The 19,917-nt window shown below is 47.2% G+C and overlaps 2 protein-coding genes and 2 non-coding genes across 7 annotated transcripts in view; 2 read left to right on the top strand and 2 right to left on the bottom strand.

The window, feature by feature from the left end:
• PIK3C2B (phosphatidylinositol-4-phosphate 3-kinase catalytic subunit type 2 beta) overlaps positions 1 to 3,919 on the bottom strand; it is a 73,141-nt gene extending 69,222 nt beyond the window's left edge. The window contains exon 1 of the mRNA XM_074935887.1: positions 3,568 to 3,919. The gene's annotated coding sequence lies outside the window, so the exon portion shown is untranslated. The remainder of the gene's footprint in view (positions 1 to 3,567) is intronic.
• Positions 3,920 to 7,910: 3,991 nt separating this feature from the next.
• On the top strand, positions 7,911 to 7,983 carry TRNAK-UUU (transfer RNA lysine (anticodon UUU)). Its single transcript has one exon. It is a non-coding gene; the product is annotated as a tRNA-Lys (tRNA).
• Positions 7,984 to 8,293: 310 nt separating this feature from the next.
• On the bottom strand, positions 8,294 to 8,366 carry TRNAK-UUU (transfer RNA lysine (anticodon UUU)). The gene has a single exon. It is a non-coding gene; the product is annotated as a tRNA-Lys (tRNA).
• Positions 8,367 to 11,147: 2,781 nt separating this feature from the next.
• MDM4 (MDM4 regulator of p53) overlaps positions 11,148 to 19,917 on the top strand; it is a 33,440-nt gene continuing 24,670 nt past the window's right edge. For all 4 annotated transcript variants that reach the window (XR_012636005.1, XM_074936385.1, XM_074936384.1 and 1 more), the window contains exons 1-2: positions 11,148 to 11,291; positions 19,345 to 19,451. Coding sequence is in view for 3 of the 4 variants with exons in the window: in XM_074936385.1 (XP_074792486.1) it covers positions 19,377 to 19,451 (75 nt within the window). In the remaining variant the exon portion in view is untranslated. The remainder of the gene's footprint in view (positions 11,292 to 19,344; positions 19,452 to 19,917) is intronic.

Below are 19,917 nucleotides of genomic sequence, written 5' to 3'. Positions count from 1 at the left end.
TCTTTCTCCCCAAATAGAGCATCCCACATCCCTTGAAGAAAAAGGTACCTGCAAAATTTCGCCCCACCCCCCAGTAACACAAGCCCATTGCCAATGAAATGATTGTTTTATCCTCTCTGCCTGGGTTATAGAGTCACCTCACAGAGCAGCCTGCAGCATCCCACGGAGGAACTACCGCTGGGCAGCACTGAAAGTGATGTAGGAGTTGGCCAGTACTCCTTCCTTCCCTCTCTGCCCCCCCCCCCGCCCCTCTCCAAGTTTCTGCAAATACCATCGCCCCTCTGCAGCCCTGGGGAAAGGCCTGTGCGGTTAGCACGGTGCCAGGGTAAGGGCCTGGGAAAGGGAATTTCGAAGCTGGGTGGCACAGCTAGACCCAGACAGAACTAGTCATGGCAAGAGTGTGAGAAAAATCAGCTGAAGCCAAGTTTAAACCACAGTTACAGAGACAGTCCCTTCAGCTGTTCTCCAATCTCCATTTCCTGCTTGTACAGCGCTAGTCAACCTCTCCCTGGCACATTCATTCTTGCAGCAGAAATCAGCTGGAGAATGCTCAACAATTAAACCATTCATGATTCTCTTGGGTTTGATGGTGGCTGCAGGGGCAAGGACCCTGCACGATCCCCACGTGCCTTCAGACATCCCAGGCCTAAGTCAGACCGAGCAACCTGGCCAAGGGCTGGACGCACATTGTTATGCATCAGCAATGCTGCGCCAAGTGCAGGCCAAATGGAGCTGCTAGAAACCAATCGGGGGGTCGTTCTCCTTTCATTTACACCAGTGACTCCATGGTTTTGATGCAGCTACACCCGATTGACATCAAGGGTAAATGAGAGGAAAATCCGCCTTCTGGTCTGTAAGTGGGACCATCTCCTAACACTTTCAGGCCCACTCGGTGTATAACAGTGAGGATTTTCATTTCAGTTTCAAACTGGTTACTCCTGATCAAGACTGGTGTAAGTGAGAGGAGAGCAGGCCTAGAGGGACTCTATATTATGTGTGCACACACAGGGCCAGATGCACTGATGCTGACATAGGTAAATTACAGGGGGCTTCATCCCAAAGGAGGGCAGGACCTACTACCCCCTGGGAGGTACTTCTGCCAGGGAGATCCTTAGCTCACATAGAACCCTGCCTATCCCACCAGGGGAGGCTGTTGAGATGCTACATTGCATTAGCATACTCCATGCACCCCGTAAGGAGAGTGAGGCTGCCTGGCTATCTACTGTTACAGCCCCCACCCCTACCCCTACCCCTACCTGCTGCCCCAGGAACTCTGCACAACACCCTGGGAGTATCTGGCCCACTACATGTATGGAGCTGATGGGAGCACACCTTACAGTGACACAGACACACACACACACAAATGTATCCATTACCAGCATTCAGATTATACACACAAACTTGATCTATTTATCTATAAACATATGACGGGGGTGGGGTGGGGGGGGCTGTTCTACTGGCTGCCCAGAGAAGTACAAGGCCAAAGGCAGATACTTTTAGGACCCAGAAGCTCTGCTGATGCTCTGCCTGATCCCACTTTGCCTTTTGTTTAACATTATCCATTCACAGTAAGGTGGCTAATGAGTGTTCATCTGCCCTGCTATATTGGTGGGGCTAGAAAGCCTGGTTTGCCAATCACATTTTTTCTCTCTCGAATAGCTACACTGCGGTTGACATTAAAAAGCAAGGTTGTATTTATCGGATCACACTGCTATCAGCTTGCTATAGCATAGCCCCTGCAAACAGTTAAGCGCATGCTTACCTTTCTGCACATGAATAGCCCCATTAAACCCTGGTGCTTACCATTAAGCATATACATAAGAATTTGCAAGAGCAGGGCCTAGGATATTCCTTTCCAAAAGCAGGAAAACATCACAGTTTACTGTGACATGATCAATACCATGACAAGTGCCTTCTTTTTAAAAATGCAATATCTAACACACACACATTCCTTCCCCATGCTAAGAACAGGAGCCCTGTCGAGCAGCACAAGGAATCTGATCTATGCCCCTTGTGAGTTAGGAGAAACACATATATACACCCTGCTCCAACCCAGCAGAAATCTGGAGCAGCAGGGGGAGATTGACATCATGGAATAGAACAGAAAATCTAGAGCTTGATCTCTCTACCACTAAGACTTTGCTGACAGGCAACTTTTAATTTGATGCAGATTGCTGTATTGTCTGGCTAATAAAAATAATGCAACTTTTTCAGGCTGACGTACGCTTAATGGTCAAGTTCCAACATTTTGTTTTTATTCGATTTGATTATTTAGTGCACTATCCAGCTCTCCCAAAATCCTGTTTTATTTTGCTATTATTTTTAGGGTTTACAGTTCCGGGGAGGGGGGCGGCGGGGGGGAGGCTGGGCTTGATTTTTTTGGACTGCGCACAGGAAATGAATCACAATAACTCTGTATATGATCCAATGTAGCACCAAAACTTTCTCTTAATAGGGCAGGTATGATTTTTTTTTACGAGGAAAAAAGCAAGAGTGTCTCTTTCATTATGGATTTTGCTATGCTGATTATCATTTTAACCAGGCTTACAGTAGGATCCATATACATTACAGATAAAGCAGTCTATACATACAGTGCATAAATAAGTTCCTTATGTCTCCCTTAAATGTAATATACAAACAGTCTTGTCATGCAACAGGGGACCAGAATGAAAATAAACACAGAAACGAGTGTTGTTAACCAATGGGAGACTTCAAGAAGGAGTGGAACTCTACAAGTTCCCTACTGGGGGCCGAATTCCCCTGGTGTTTGCACATCACCTTTTAAAAAATATAATCACATACAGGAACAGATCCCAAATCCTAAACGTCTTTCAAGGCCGCCATGCACTTTCCCACTCCTTGGAGGCTTGTTTTATTGCTTGCAAATAGGAAAAAGAAAAATCTTAACAAAGGGGGAAACATTTTCTCAATCCTGCCAACTGGAAAAGTCACAGCAGAGGGGAAGATACCAGGATCCGCTCTGCTTTGTTGTGAAATGTATTTATTTTTTGTGGCCCGGTCTCCCTTCTTTCTGCTGGGAGCAAAAAGAGCCTTGGAAGGAGGCTGGAATGCAAAACAAATGTCTCCAAGGAGATCCTGGCCATTTAGTCACATGTTAAATCCACTGAAAGACCCGCTCCCCGCTACTCCAAAAGGGGAGGGGGGGGAGATTAAAATAAAAACCGGTATCACTTATTTGAAATAACCATCTCAGAACGCCCTGCAGCTAGGAAAGGAGGTTAAAATAAACCAGGGATTTGCCTTCCACCCCCACAAACATTCCCCTGCAGTTGGGATCAGTCAACAGCCCCCCTCCTCCAGCAACCTGCTACCGACTTCTGGCTTTTGCTGCTACATTATATCCAGGGCTGGGACTGCAGTGGAAGAACCTTTTCCTTCTCCCTGTATTGTTGCACCTTCAATGTTTCCATTTTTCCAAACGGGAAATTCCTTCCCCATGTTAATCCCAGGCTCTGCCTAATCAATGTCAAACAGCTCCGAGTCAATTTCACGTCCCCCCTCCTGCCCAGTTCCACTCCCGAGAGCAGCCGCTGGTCAGTTTCTTACCTGATGTTTGCACTGCGGTTTCCTGGGCTGTGAAAATACTGCACGTGTGTTATTTTGTGTGCTCCCTCTTCCTCTTCCTCCCTCTGGGTCTTTCACACACACACACCCCTCTTCCTCCTGTGGATGGTTCTTCCAAAAATCCTCAGTGTGATCTTGTCCAGAATAGATGCTTGTGCATCTGTGGGACAGATAAAATCAAAGGAGTAAATGCAGAAAAGCGTCCCTCCTCGGATGGTAGATGGCAGGAAGGGGTGAAGCCATCAGACTGCAAAATCCCCACAGAGCAAAGCGAACTAGGCACAGAAAGAGAGAGAGAAAGCGATGCAGCCAGGGGAAGACAATAGAGAAGAGGAGAAGAAAAGGGATGTGCCATCTCCTGGAGACCTCAAGCATTGCACCCCTGAAAGCTTGCTTTGAAAGAGCCAGCCACAAGCACACTGATTGCTCTCTGAAGCAGCCAAGGCAAATCAGCTCCCTAAACCCAGTGCCTCCCTTCCTCTCTTTCCCACCCCCTTCTCCATGGGTAATGGGGGTCTTAGATTCGTCAGCCCCAGAGTTAAAAAATAATGAATCTGGTCTCAAAAAATTATGAGATTAGTTTGCAAATCTTTTTTCTTTTTTTTAAGTTTTGGGTTCATTTTATTTGTTTCTGAGCCCTCAGAGTGCACTTGGGTCATATCCATTAAACTTAATTTTTTTTTAAATAAAAGCTGAGATTCTCACCTATTCACATGAATCCAGGAACTAGGGCTTTAAGAAAAACACCAAACATTGTGAGACTCATGACAAAATAGTGAGAGTTGGCAATGCTGTGGAGTGTACTTTCTATTGCATTCTGTACTGGTTCTTATATTGCCCACATCACGGTAGTATCTGAGCACCTTCCATTATGTGACATGACTAAGAGCTCTCAGTTTGTTCTGTATTTCAGCAGTAACCATGCACAGGATCCTGCCTTGTGACACAAATCTGTGCTTTTCATGGGGTGCATGATTTTGCAGCATGAATAACACATTGTGGGTTGCTGTCTCTCAGGAACAAACTATGTCCCTATATTTAACATGCACTTGTCCTTTGTTTCACTGACACACAGGTGACCATCCCAGAGGTACGATGGAAGTTCTGTCTTTTCCCCTGAGGCTTGGAGAATTACAACATTTTTAGAGTCCAAACTACCATGCTAATTTTCAAAGTGCTCCCCACTGATGAGGTGTTAGAGACTACAATAAATATCTGTAATTTCATATAATAAAAGTATTGTCCACTTCTAACTGAATGGTACCCATGGGGCAAAACTGCCAACCTCAGTCTCAGCAGCAAGGCCAAGAACATGGAGACCCAACTTTGCCATTCAGAGCTAGAGAGGGTCCCCAGGTTTGGGGAGCCTAGAAGCACATGACAGAGAAGCGTGGAGGACACCTGCCTTGAAGCTGCTTGTGCCGGACATGCTGTGTGTATTACTAAGAGATGGGCCTTACTCCAGGGCTGTCAATCTGGGACCTTTCACCAGAAATTAATTTTAAAAATATATATTTCAAACATCAGGAATTAAACTCACCCTATGAGATCATAACAAATTGGACATTTATTCCACTGAGCTCACCACCAGGCCAGCTGAGGTTACTGTCACAAGCCCCTTTGATTTATGGGCTGGTTGGGGTCAGCACATCACATCTGGTTATTCCAAACGCCTTGCTCCTCCTCCAGTCTCCCAAGACACCTTCCCACACTCAGCTCATCATCTGTGCTGCCTCTGTACCGCCGTGTGTTTGATTTTGTCCCCCTCCCCCCGAGTTGCAATGGCCTGATTTTCAAAGGCACCGGCAGCTCTCATTGACTGCAGTGGAGTTTGTGGTGGCTCAGTACTTTTAAAACTTGGGCCACTCTCCTAGTTAGACTATAAAATTGTTGGAATCTTGGCTCAGATTTTCAAAAATGCTCAGCACCCAAAAGTGGGACCAGATTCTCCAAAGACCACAGCTCCCAGTTGGGCATCTAAATGGGAAGATTCTGAAAAGGGCACAGTACCCTGAGTTGTTGTTCTGAGTGGGAGCTGCTGAGCCCTTTTGGAAATCTGTTCACTAGATTTAGATTCCTAACTGGGGGCTGAGCACTTTTGCAAATCTGTCGCCTTGTCTTTTTAAGCACTTCGTCAAACAGCATGTTAACCCTACAGCACTCTGGGGATTAACAATAATGACGGATTCTTCACATAGGAAAGAATCTTTCATGAACTAACCAGTCCTGTAGCAGAGTTTTCCCTCACAAAGGCCATTTACAGACAGTTCTAAAAGGTGTGGGAGAAAACCAAATCATAGAAGCCCATAGTGAATGTCATAATTTTATACCCCGGACCTTGCACCCAACGTTAAGGTTTGCACATCAAGTCGTTGCCTTAGTGACTTTTTCAATAAAAGGTGTTTACTTCCATGCAGTTAATAATCCAAAAAATTTGCTGGTAAAATCTGCCCCCCAATGGAGAAAGATAACAATTGCATTGGAGGAAAGAAATGCAAATGTTGGAAGAGTAGCACTTACTCGGTGCTTGACTTTAGCCCTCCCACTACACCACACTGAAGCTGATTAGTTATAGCATGGTGCTGTTAAAGCTCCCTAGGTCAGTATTCTTATTGCTGAGGCCAGAGATGCTAGAGACATCAGACCCATTAGAAATGGTCTAGTTACTCATCCTTTCCCCAGGGTGGGATGGTTTTCTGCAGTTTATTTCCTAGCACTTTATCCAGAATAATTTGAAATATCCCAAATGATATGGCTTCCACTCCTACCCTCGGGTAAATGATGCCTCTGTGTAACAGATCTCCTCTTTCACATATTCAGTCTAATTTTTCCTTTGCTTGATTCCATTCCTTCTGCCAGGCTCCCTGTGATAGCCCTATTTGGCCTGGAGGAGGCCAGCCAAAAACAAAGGAAAATTATTCCAGCTAATGTTCCTGTCGTCCACATACCATGTCCCCTTTTGTTAATTTCCTGATGCACAGCTCACCACCCACCCCAGTCCTGGATTTCTGATCCTGGGAGTTTTGGAGAGTAAAAGTGCTGTATACATATAAAGCATCAGTATAACTACAGTGATACTAAACGTCCATGACTCACTTGATTGGATTCCAGGCAAAGGCACCTCACTGTGTTCCCTTGCACCTCACAATAACCCTGTCTCCTAATCTGAGCCCTCCAAACCCAATGGCATTCCAGCTGGCCAGCTCTCCCCTGCCTTTACTGATGCTTCATATTTAATCACACGAAAAATAAACTCCCCTTCCCTAGCTGCCAGGCCCCATCCTTTCTCCTTAAATAGAACCAATTGCTGGATTAAGAGGCAGATCTGTATAATCATCAGCTGTATATTGATGCTTTACAATTATATAGCACTTCTCATCCCCAAGGCTCCCAGGGTCAGGCACCAAGGCGTGGGGTGGGTGGGGAGCAGTGCATCAGGGCATTAACAAAAGGGGACAGGTTATACAGATGACAAGAATGGCCAGCTATAAAAGTTAAAGCAGACAAAGACTTCTGGGAGAGATTAAAAAACCTCACGTTTCAGGGTTTAAACCAATCTTCATAAGGGATTAGGGAGATCTTTTCCTGGGATTATCCTGCATCTGCCACTGCAGGGTTTCTTACACCTTCTTCTAGAGCAGTTGGTGCTGGCCACTGTTGGAGATGGGATACTGGACTAGACAGCCCCGGGACTGAGCTGAGATGGTCATTCCTAGGTGCAAAAAGAAAAGGAGGACTTGTGGCACCTTAGAGACTAACCAATTTATTTGAGCATAAGCTTTCGTGAGCTACAGCTCACTTCATCGGATGCATTCCGATGAACTAACCATGCATCCGATGAAGTGAGCTGTAGCTCACGAAAGCTTACGCTCCAATAAATTTGTTAGTCTCTAAGGTGCCACAAATCCTCCTTTTCTTTTTGCGAATACAGACTAACAGGGCTGTGAAGCTGAAATCTGATTCCTAGGTGCCTAGACCCACTTATTTTCAATGGGCATGAAAATGCAGAAGAGGCTAGAATTGCCATACTAATATTAATTCATTGTGAGCACCAATTTTCACAGTCCCTGCACTGTGCAACTTTAGATCCCCATCCTGCCAGGCCCAGCCAGAGTCTTACTTCTTTCCAATGGGGGGCAAACCGGGGGGGGTGCAAGGATCCCTCCAAACAAGGCATTGCAGGCTCAGGGCCCCCAGCCCTCTCCCTGGCCAGCCTAGCCATTAAGCAGTGCCTGGGGTGGAATCCCTGGACAGGCTGAAGCCAAGGTGGAGCTGCGTTTGTCAAGTACCATGTATACGGCAGAAAAAGGCTTCTATACAAGAGCGCCCGGATAGCTCAGTCGGCAGAGCATCAGACTTTTAATCTGAGGGTCCAGGGTTCAAGTCCCTGTTCGGGCGCAGAAGCTTTTTCAGGAGGGGGGGCGCCGTGGAAGCCGCTTGGGACGGCGGGGGGGCCGGACTCCAAGTGCTGCGTTTTTAAAAGCCCCCCCCAAGTCTTTTTACCGAGCGCGCGCCTGTGTCACCTCCCTGCACGAGCCCGGCGCTGCTCCCCCCGCGGGGAGTCGAGCCGAGCCGGGCCGGGCCGGGCCGGGCCGGGGGGGGCTTTGCAGCGGCTGCTGGGGGGGAACAACCTAGGCGAAGGCGGAACAGGGGGAAAAGAGACTGAGAAATAAAGGAAGAATTAAAAAAAAAAAGAATTCGGAGGATTCGCCCGAACAGGGACTTGAACCCTGGACCCTCAGATTAAAAGTCTGATGCTCTGCCGACTGAGCTATCCGGGCTCCTTACGTTGCGTGGCCACTGGGAGAGCCAAAAGCGCTGAGCTGCAGGCGGGGCTGAGCCAGGAAGCAGCGGCTCCTCTCCCTGTGCACAGCCCCTGGGAGGGGCTGGTCCGGCTCTGCGCCAGGGGAGGGAGAAAACGGGGCGTGAGCAGCCGCTGTGCAAAGGGATGAGGGGCAGAAGTCCCCCTGGCAGAGCCTGTGCGGGAGGGCGTGCCCTTGGTCCCGGAGGGGCCCCGCTGCATCACGGAAAATGCCTTTGCGAGCCTCGAGCTCGTCGGCGGTGCTGCAGGTGGACTGTGAGCCCCTAGGCATCTCTGTATGTCGGGTGTACGGTCAGGGCAGATTTGTCATCGTCGTAACAGATTTTAAGGGGTTTGTGCAGAGAGGACAAGTTTGGTGTCCACAGAGGGTGTGGTGGCACATTTTGGGACATTACTTTGCACAGTGGCCGTGTGGGGCACAGATCACACACTGGGGGTGCCTTGCATTGCCCAGTGACCGTGTGGGGCACAGATCACACACAGGGGGTGCCTTGCTTTGCCCAGTGACCGTGTGGGGCACAGATCACACACTGCTGGTGCCTTGCATTGCCCAGTGACCGTGTGGGGCACAGATCACACACTGGGGGTGCATTGCATTGCACAGTGACCATGTGGGGCACAGATCACACACTGGGGGTTCATTGCATTGCACAGTGACCATGTGGGGCACAGATTACACACTGCTGGTGCCTTGCATTGCACAGTGACCGTGTGGGGCACAGATCACACACTGCTGGTGCCTTGCATTGCCCAGTGACCGTGTGGGACACAGATCACACACTGGGGGTGCATTGCATTGCACAGTGACCATGTGGGGCACAGATCACACACTGGGGGTTCATTGCATTGGTCAGTGACCGTGTGGGTCACAGATCACACAGTGCGGGTGCCTTGCATTGCCCAGTGACCGTGTGGGGCACAGATCACACACTGGGGGTGCCTTGCATTGCACAGTGGCTGTGTGGGGCACAGATCACACACTGGGGGTGCCTTGCATTCCCCAGTGACCATGTGGGGCACAGATCACACATTGGGGGTACCTTGCATTGCCCAGTGACCGTGTGGGGCACAGATCACACACTGGGGGTGCCTTGCATTGCACAGTGGCTGTGGAGGGCACAGATCACACACTGGGGGTGCCTTGCATTGCCCAGTGACCGTGTGGGGCACAGATCACACATTGGGGGTACCTTGCATTGCCCAGTGACCGTGTGGGGCACAGATCACACACTGGGGGTGCCTTGCATTGCACAGTGGCTGTGGAGGGCACAGATCACACACTGGGGGTGCCTTGCATTGCCCAGTGACCGTGTGGGGCACAGATCACACACTGGGGGTGCATTGCATTGCACAGTGACCATGTGGGGCACAGATCACACACTGGGGGTTCATTGCATTGGTCAGTGACCGTGTGGGTCACAGATCACACAGTGCGGGTGCCTTGCATTGCCCAGTGACCGTGTGGGGCACAGATCACACACTGGGGGTGCCTTGCATTGCACAGTGGCTGTGTGGGGCACAGATCACACACTGGGGGTGCCTTGCATTCCCCAGTGACCGTGTGGGGCACAGATCACACATTGGGGGTACCTTGCATTGCCCAGTGACCGTGTGGGGCACAGATCACACACTGGGGGTGCCTTGCATTGCACAGTGGCTGTGGAGGGCACAGATCACACACTGCGGGTGCCTTGCATTGCCCAGTGACCGTGTGGGGCACAGATCACACACGGGGGTGCCTTGCATTGCCCAGTGACCGTGTGGGGCACAGATCACACACTGGGGGTGCCTTGCATTGCCCAGTGACCGTGTGGGGCACAGATCACACATTGGGGGTGCTTTGCATTGCACAGTGACCATGTGGGGCACAGATCACACACTGCTGGTGCCTTGCATTGCACAGTGACCGTGTGGGGCACAGATCACACACTGCTGGTGCCTTGCATTGCCCAGTGACCGTGTGGGGCACAGATCACACACTGGGGGTGCATTGCATTGCACAGTGACCATGTGGGGCACAGATCACACACTGGGGGTTCATTGCATTGGTCAGTGACCGTGTGGGTCACAGATCACACAGTGCGGGTGCCTTGCATTGCCCAGTGACCGTGTGGGGCACAGATCACACACTGGGGGTGCCTTGCATTCCCCAGTGACCATGTGGGGCACAGATCACACATTGGGGGTACCTTGCATTGCCCAGTGACCGTGTGGGGCACAGATCACACACTGGGGGTGCCTTGCATTGCACAGTGGCTGTGGAGGGCACAGATCACACACTGGGGGTGCCTTGCATTGCCCAGTGACCGTGTGGGGCACAGATCACACACTGCTGGTGCCTTGCATTGCACAGTGACCATGTGGGCACAGATCACACACTGCTGGTGCCTTGCATTGCACAGTGACCGTGTGGGGCACAGATCACACACTGGGGGTGCATTGCTTTGCACAGTGGCTGTGAGGACACAGATCCCTGCACATACTGCAGGGCGCGGTGCACTGCTTAAGTTGTGCCCAGTTCTGGTCGTTGCTTTCCTTCCTCCAGCTCGGTTTCTGCCCCAGTGCCCTTGCCCCCTCGCGGTCCTCCAGCACTGCTGGGACACTCCCTCTCCCCCCACCCCCGCCATCTCTATGGTAGGCGCCTCGCTGGCCGAGCTTCCCCGACGCCTCCTTTCTAGGCCTGGCTTCCGGTGCTCTCTATGGTCGCAGTCCATCCAGGAGGACTCTCCCCACGCAGTCCCTGCGGAAGTGGCCGCGCCGCCATGTTGGCTGGGAGGGGAAGTGGAGGCCTGGCCCCCCACTAAGATGGAGGAGAGGAGCCAACTGGGGGCCTAGGGCCCCCTCAGGCCGAAGGGCGAGCTGGGGCCCATGGAGCAGCGCTAGGGTGAGCCCGGGGACCTGCCTGGAGGGGCGGGGAGGCCCTGAGGCCTGGGCCCTGCCCCAGCCTGCTGGCTTGGGGGTCAGAGGGCATAGCCTGGGGCGGGGGGCCGAAGGGGTCAGGGCAGAAGGGCAGCAGGAGGATGTGGAGGCAGCAGGGCAGCAGGCAGCAGTGTGCGGGGGGAGGCGGGGATATCCGCCTGCGGGGATAGGTGCACGCAGGGGATGCAGGTTGTGGGCAAGGCCAGGGCAGTGGGAGTGGGAGGCAGTGTAGGGGCTGGATTACCTGTCTGGCTGTCGAGACACCTTGCAGAGGGCACTGGCAGGAGCAGAGCCTCGCACAGCTGCTGCTATTGAAAAGTTTTAAAGTTGTGGGCTTTCGCTTTGATGTATTTCTGCTCCACATTGTGTGTGTGTTGGGTGTGTGTGTGTGTGTGTGTACGTCCGTCCATTCATGTAAAAGAAAAATCTCCCCTCTGGCCGGACTCATCCTTGTTCCGAGAGCGAGCACATTCATGTTTGGGCTGCCGTGGTTTCGCGTTAAACAGCTGTGGGTGGCACAGTGCTGCTGTTTGACGTTTGTTTTGCAGTGATGATCCACTCAGTGCGACTTCGTAAAAATAGAGCCCGGGCCAGGAGAGCTGCAGCTGTGCCATTCAGAAATTAGTGTGTGTTTCTGAACACTTTTAAAATATTTATACGGTTAGATTCCTTTTCCAGCGATCAGTTTTAGGGAGCTCTGACAGTTGCCTGACGATGCATGGTTTGCTGTTAGCTGATGTTTGCTATACCTGGTCCATCAATAAAAGGAGTATTTGGCAAGTGTTTCTGTGGTTACCGTTTTCTCTTTTTTTCCTTTTTTTCCCCTAAGTTGTCACATGCCTAACAGTTACCTAAAGCATGACTTGGTACCTTTGACAGCCTTTGGAGGAACTGCTGATAGGAGCATGTTACTGCCCGATTAGGAGGGAAAATTAAGGCGGGGGCGCGCGCAGATTTGTACGTCATCGGATGCGCCGTAATTTTGACGTTGGATACTGGCACGCCTGCCCAGAAACGAACGCTGGCAAAAGCCCATCTGTAGTTTAGGAACTAGCCACTCTGCTAAGTGCAACTTAAAAAACAAGGAAGCATTTTAGGAAGGGATTAGTAAGGATTTAAAAAAATGAGACTGAAAAGCATGCAGTTTCGTAACTATCTTGTAAAGAGTGTGTGTCCGTTTTTAAAATGTGCTTTTTTGCGCTTCCTGGAGTGTTGTCTATATCTTCCAAAATGATCAACAGAAACAGTTACTGCCAACCTGGTGCCGAGTTTTTGAAAACATGTTATGCACATCGGGCTTATTTAAAAGTTATATTAAAATGAGCTGTATTGCAAGTGTCTGGTTAATTGTGACTTGGGTTGATGAAGCAGCTTCTAAATACATCAGATTGAGTTTAATGGAAGAAAAATGTGAAGTTCAGATCTTTTTCGGAAAGGGAGTTGGGGCAGATAGGGGAGGGAAGTAGGGAGTGTAATGTTAAATGAGGATGAGATCTAGACCCATCTGAAGTCCTTTTTGTATCTGTGAGAGTGAAGTGTTGTTACTATACTGTGTAGATTTTAGGCTAATTTTGTTTGTGCTAGCATTCATTAGTGTTTCAATGTTGTATTACTGGCTGTGCAGCCCCAAGGTCACTGGGTGGCAGGTCAGGACTACTTATCTCTTGAGAACCCTGTGGATTAGGGTTCGAGACCTTTGGTCCCTGATGCTCACCTTGTCTCACTAATATGCTGCCTATAGTGAGTCAAGTTCACTTGTATATTGATAAGCATTTAAACTGCTCATTTGGCGTAGCAGTTGTAGAAATGCTAATGCAGAGATGGTTCCGCTGGCATTTTCGCCTCTTTAGTCTTAGACCTGGTTGGAGCAGGGTTAAACGGTGACTGTCCTGCAATAGAGCTGCCACGACTGAAGCTGCATGGGTGGAAGTTGAACTGGGGGAATTCTTAGTAAAAATTTCTGGTCTAGACAGCGTGAGTGACCATGTTTTGGAAGTGTGTGTTTGTGTGTGGAGTTAGACTGGCAGACAGATATATAGCAGAGCCTGGTCATAATGAAAGCTGGTATTAAAACACTGTTCTAGAAGTGGAACAAAGGTATCTATTTGTAGTATGTAAACTTCTGCTCTAATACGCCTGTACCTGCTTACAGTCAAGTTCTCCATGACTTCAGTTTATGGGGATTCCCTTTCCTATGTCACTGCTGCTGGAACATATGTGGTTCTCAGCCTCAGTTGCTTTTTCAGTGTCTATTAAATGACTAGTAGAATGCATCTGGCACAGCACTGGTTACATCAGTTACAAAGCTATACCTGTTAAGATATGTGACGTGTGATACAAATGTAATCACTTTAATATGCACACCTGATAAAAGAAGGACCTATTTTTAAAATCTAGATTTTCTACTCATTTTAAATTTCTGTTTGGAAATCTCAGTGATGATTGAAACATTTTGTATAAGAGATACTATACAAAACGGATCTCCAAATGCTTTAGAGTTATACTGTTATGGACATAAATAATATGACCTCCTGAGGTCCCTTCCAACCCTGATATTCTATGAATAGCAAAAGGAGAGAAATTAAGAGCCATAGGGCAAGGAAGAAGTGATTTTGGGGACATGTTCCTCTGAGCATCTTTTGAAAGATACTAGAAAAATAACCCCAGAGCAAATAGAAATATTAATGTCAGGCACAAAAAACCACCTCTATTTTGTAGCTGCAAAAACCCTCAGCTGAAACGTGACTTGTAAAAGTGAAAGAAATGGGGATAATCTTAGCATGCCTTGTTTTCCATCCTCCAAAATGGAGGAAGCATGATGTAGTGTTTAAAGCACAGGACTGTAAGTCAGAGAGACCACTAGTCTGTTCCTGCTTGCTCTGCCACTGACTAGCTATGTGACCTCTGTCAAGTCAAGTTAGTGGGTCAGCATCAATTTAAAAAAATCACTGTTCACTTGGATGAGAGTGTGAGGGGAAACTATTTACTGTTGTTGCAAGTATGAAGGTTGTGTGGTCTAGTGCAGTGTTTCTCAACTCTTTGATACCAGGGACTGGCTTGCTGCCTTCCTAAACTGGTCAGGGAGATCTCAGGGGCTGGGGCTGGTCCACCAACCGGTTGTTGAGAAATACTGTCTAGTGGACAGAGCACTGAGCAGGGAGTCAGGACACCTGGGTTCTACTCCCAGCTTGGCCACTTATCTGCCTTATGCTGACAGCGAGCAAGTCACTTCCCGTCTGTGTCTCTTTCCTCCCAACCTTGTCCCTTTGTCTGTTTAGATTGAAAATAGTTCAGGGCAGGGACTGTCTGTTTTTTTGTCTGTACAGCACCTGGCACAATGGGGTTCTGCTCTCAGTTGGGGCTTTTAGAAGCTACTATAAATACGAATAATAACTTCAAAACCATGATCTTGCAACGGCTTCCTGCGAGTGAACCCCTTGCCTATGCAAAAGTTCCACTGACTTCATATATATGTACTTTGTATATATGAAGTTGGGTGTCAAAGGTTATTTTACAGGCTGTAATCGGGATGTTCTAGGGACGATAGGGACAAGCAAAAATAAAGCCTAAATGAGAAACCCATCACCAATTCATATTAAGGTACAGTAATAAATATGATCAGTTTCCTCAGCGTATAGATGCCTTTGGTTTAGGACAGAGAAAAAAGCAGATCTTTGCTGATACTACTTGCATAAATTTAGTCCCTACAGGTCCCTGCTTGTCTTGTAGAAGGAGGTGTTCCGAGAATACAGTGGTGGGTTATACAATCAAAGATTATGGTACCATGTGTTTTTTTTCCCTTTGACTGTCTGAATCCAAATCAGTTTACTAGGATTTCTGTTGTTCATCAAGTAGTGGAGAGACTCAAAGGACTTACAGAAAGTGATCACTCACAGCCCTGTCCTTTCAAAGGGGGGAAAAAGCCCATTAGGATAGGATTACTGCAGACATGTTTGTCTACAGTAGATTTCTAGATGTATCACCAGTGACAAATACTGTATCGGTGGTGGTTGATTTAGGAAGATTTGCAGAGCCATTTGCCAGTGCTTCAGTTTTTATTTTTTTTAACTGGAATAATCAACTTGAAAATAAATCTAGATTTCCCTCTTCCTCCCCCCCAAAAAAAACCGGTTTTGCAATAAAAGAATGTTGCATCATTTTTTGCGAATCTTAATTATTAATTATCAGAGGCGTAGCCGTGTTAGTCTGCATCCACAAAAACAATGACAGGTTTCAGAGTAGCAGCCGTGTTAGTCTGTATTTGCGAAAAGAAAAGGAGGACTTGTGGCACCTTAGAGATTAACCAATTTATTTGAGCATAAGTTTTCATGAGCTACAGCTCACTTCATCGGATGCATTCAGTGGACAATACAGTGAGGAGATTTATATACACACAGAACATGAAAAAATGGGTGTTACCCCCTCAGACAGAGACAAACACCTACAAGATCTCTATCAAGCATTCTTACAACTACAGTACCCACCTGCTGAAGTGAAGAAACAAATTGACAGAGCCAGAAGAGTACCCAGAAGTCACCTACTACAGGACAGGCCCAACAAAGATAATAACAGAACGCCACTAGCCGTCACCTTCAGCCCCCAACTAAAACCTCTCCAACGCATCATCAAGGATCTACAACCTATCCTGAAGGACGATCCATCACTCTCACAAATCTTGGGAGACAGGCCAGTCCTTGCCTACAGACAGCCCCCCAACCTGAAGCAAATACTCACCAGCAACCGCACACCACACAACAGAACCACTAACCCAGGAACCTATCCTTGCAACAAAGCCCATTGCCAACTGTGCCCACATATCTATTCAGGGGATACCATCATAGGGCCTAATCACATCAGCCACACTATCAGAGGCTTATTCACCTGCACATCTACCAATGTGATATATGCCATCATGTGCCGGCAATGCCCCTCTGCCATGTACATTGGTCAGACTGTACAGTCTCGACGTAAAAGAATAAATGGACACAAATCAGATGTCAAGAATTATAACATTCATAAACCAGTCGGAGAACACTTCAGTCTCTTTGGTCACTCGATTACAGACCTAAAAGTCGCAATATTACAACAAAAAGACTTCAAAAACAGACTCCAATGAGAGACTGCTGAATTGGAATTAATTTGCAAACTGTATACAGAAAAGGAGTACTTGTGGCACCTTAGAGACTAACCAATTTATTTGAGCATAAGCTTTCGTGAGCAGTATGCATCCGATGAAGTGAGCTGTAGCTCACAAAAGCTTATGCTCAAATAAATTGGTTAGTCTCTAAGGTGCCACAAGTACTCCTTTTCTTTTTGCGAATACAGACAAACACGGCTGTTACTCTGAAACTGGATACAATTAACTTAGGCTTGAATAGAGACTGGGAGTGGATGTGTCATTACACAAAGTAAAACTATTTCCCCATGTTTATTCCCCCTCCCCCCCCCCCCGCTGGTAATAGCTCATCTTAAGTGATCACTCTCCTTACAGTGTGTATGATAACACCCATTTTTTCATGTTCTGTGTGTATATAAATCTCACTGTATTTTCCATTGAATGCATCCGATGAAGTGAGCTGTAGCTCATGAAAGCTTATGCTCAAATAAATTGGTTAGTCTCTAAGGTGCCACTAGTACTCCTTTTCTAAAAACAATGAGGAGTCCAGTGGCACCTTAAAGACTAACAGATTTATTTATATCCAAATAAATCTGTTAGTCTTTAACGTGCCACCGGACTCCTTGTTGTTTTAATTATTGTTGTCTATCAAAGATTATCTTTGTTTGGTTCTTTATTGGCAGTCCTTCATATGTCTTGATAAACTCAAAATTGCTACCATGTGGCAGATATATCATGACTTTAAAAAAGACTTCTGCAAACGAAGCCCTGACCCCTTAAAGGAGATTTTTTTTTAAATGGCAGATCTGAATTTACCTTACAGTACTTTAAAAAAAATTAAATCAAATAAGTCTTAAATGCAGCGTCACTGCCTGTGTTACGGTAAGTAATATATTACATAACTCTTGTGCAATAAAATCTGTCTCTTCACGGTTCTTGGAGGAATGTCATAAATCTTCGTCAAAGCAAAGAATAAAAAGCATGCAACTCTAAATGAGAGTAGGACGGCAAAAATTAATTTAAAGTCACATAGGTTATACAAAATGAAAGATCACTTCATATTGTTGCATAACTTTATATCAGTGCTGTACCACTTGAAGCCCTTGAGGATACATTGTGGCTGGGTAGAGTAGAAAAGCTTACCCTCTCTCCTCCAAATGCCTGTAACCTGGTACCATATTCTGCAGTCATCTTACAAAGATGTGTATACAAGAGCAGATAAAGCAGGGTTTTTAGTGTGTATTAGTACCTTACAGCAAAAGTCTCACCTGCACAGCTAAAATCTATTGTTAGAGCCCTGCGCGGATACAAATTTTTTGTCTGCATCTGATCCTCAATTTGGCAAAAATGACCCTCTGATATCTGCAGATTGGCAGGGCTTTAGATATAAAATTTGAATCTGCGTCCATTCGCAATCCGCAAAAATGGTCTGTGCCTATCTGCATCCACGGATATCTGGGGATTTGCAGGGCTTTATCTATTATGTTGGTAAGGTGGAGTGACAAGTGTTTGGTTTTGTGGACGGCACAGGTTTTAAAATGGTGTTCCTGAATCGGATTCATCAAAATATTATCAGATGGCAAGACATTAAATTTCGAGAGTTTAGGCGTCTTTGCACTTGCAGATAGATGCCTTTCAACCATGGTACTCAGCAGCTGGATGTAAACACTTAAGCACTGACCTAGCATTGTCTACAGGGTTGTGGATTTTTCACACCACTGAACTGGGTCAAGTTAACTTTTTAGTGTAGACCAGGCCAAAGGGTATGTGTCTCCACTGCAGAGTGAGGCTGTATCTGTATGTACAGTCTTGTGAAGACGCTCTATGCCCATTGGTGTTGAAAAAACAAACAAAAAAAACCACCTCTGCGAGCAGCATAAGCTATGTCAGCAGGAGAAGCGTTGAGTATGGACTAGGACTCAGGAGACCAGGTGTGTCTGTGACCTTGGACAGTTGCTTCTTGCTTGTGTCTCCTTCTGTAAAGGATAATAATCCTAACTATGCCTAAACAGATAGACTCTCTGACAGCCCAACTTCGTAGCTCCATACATGTCTGAAGGCACCAAAAAAGGGAACAGTCTTCCCATCCCAGGTTTCTTTAGCATCTGTGCAATATAGAACTTGTTTAGAACTTGGGAGTCGTTTGGAGTGAGGGGGATGGGGGCTCCAATGATCTTTGGGGCTCTTTGTTAAGTTGATCCCATCAATTTGAAGGGTGGGCGTTTAATCACTGGCATTTAGTTCTTCCACCCACTGTGTACCTGCCCTTGCTGACTCATGAAGCTGCTATTGTCTGTAAGGCTTTCCATTAGGGTAAAACTGTGACTTAGCTGTTACTGTCCATTCTGACTCATTAAGAACTTGCCTCAACATGTCACAGAAGACTCTGTGTCTTTGAACAGGCAGGTCACAACAGAAAGAAGAACTGTCTGGGATTTGCAGATGAGCGTGGGAATATTTTATCCAAGCATTCGTCTCCCAGTGAGCAAGATTTTTCTAGAGCATCGTGAAGGTGGGGGGAGGGGTGGGAGTGTCACCAGTGCAGATCAGCCTGAGATGGTTAGTGAACAGAAATTGTAAATTTCATAAAAGCAAATTGAAGACATGCTTCTTGGTTGCTGAAGGATTTCTGCCCCAGCTGCTCTGAGAAGGCTGCCTGTTCAGATAGCTGAGCAGCTAGGTTTAACTTACCTAGGAGAGAATTGGTTTTGGATTGCTCAGGTTATTGGCAAACTATAAAACAATTGCATGGGCGGATGCAGTAACTCTAGATTTTTTATGCTACATTTTAGGATGTACATGCGGGGAAGATGGATTTCCTAAAGCTTCTAAGAAACGGAAGTGGTTAAACTCAGGACCTGCTGCTTCTGACTTGCTACTAAACATAACCTTGTTGTTTTAGTTTATACTGTAGACAGCTACATCACTGCCAAAATGACATCTTCGACCTCTGAACAGTATCCAGCATCTGAGAGTGCCTGCAGAATCGCACTTGGGCAAGCTAATCAGGTAATCTCCCCTTCCCACTCTACCCTCCCCCAGTCACACACTCTTGGCTTTCCTCTCTCCTTGTTCAAAATAAGGCCAGTGAAGCCATACTAGAGCAGCTTTGACTTCGAGGCTTGTGGCCTCTCGTACAGGGTGGAATGAATAGTCTTCCATCAAGTCAGTGGTTTGTGAACATTAACTAGCAGTGCTGCTGGTATGGATGATAAATCGGTAATATTGGACTGACATTTGAAACAGTGGGGGAAAAGTGAGGTGGGTTAAACTGGCCACACAGGAAAGTGCATAATGTTTGTATTTCCAGGCTTCATACCTTATTTAGGCTATGTCTACATTAGCAAGCTTACAGCGGCACAACTGTACCAGTGCAGCTGCGCTGCTGTAAGATCTCTTGTGTAGCCGCTCAATGTCCACAGGAGAGAGCTCTCCCGTCAACATAATTAATCCACCCTCAATGAGTGGTGGCAGC

Source organism: Natator depressus, chromosome 21 (assembly GCF_965152275.1).
Source record: "Natator depressus isolate rNatDep1 chromosome 21, rNatDep2.hap1, whole genome shotgun sequence".
Taxonomy (NCBI): domain Eukaryota; kingdom Metazoa; phylum Chordata; order Testudines; family Cheloniidae; genus Natator; species Natator depressus.
The sequence above is the reverse complement of the archived record's forward strand: the minus strand, read 5'-3'. Positions and strand labels throughout refer to the sequence as shown.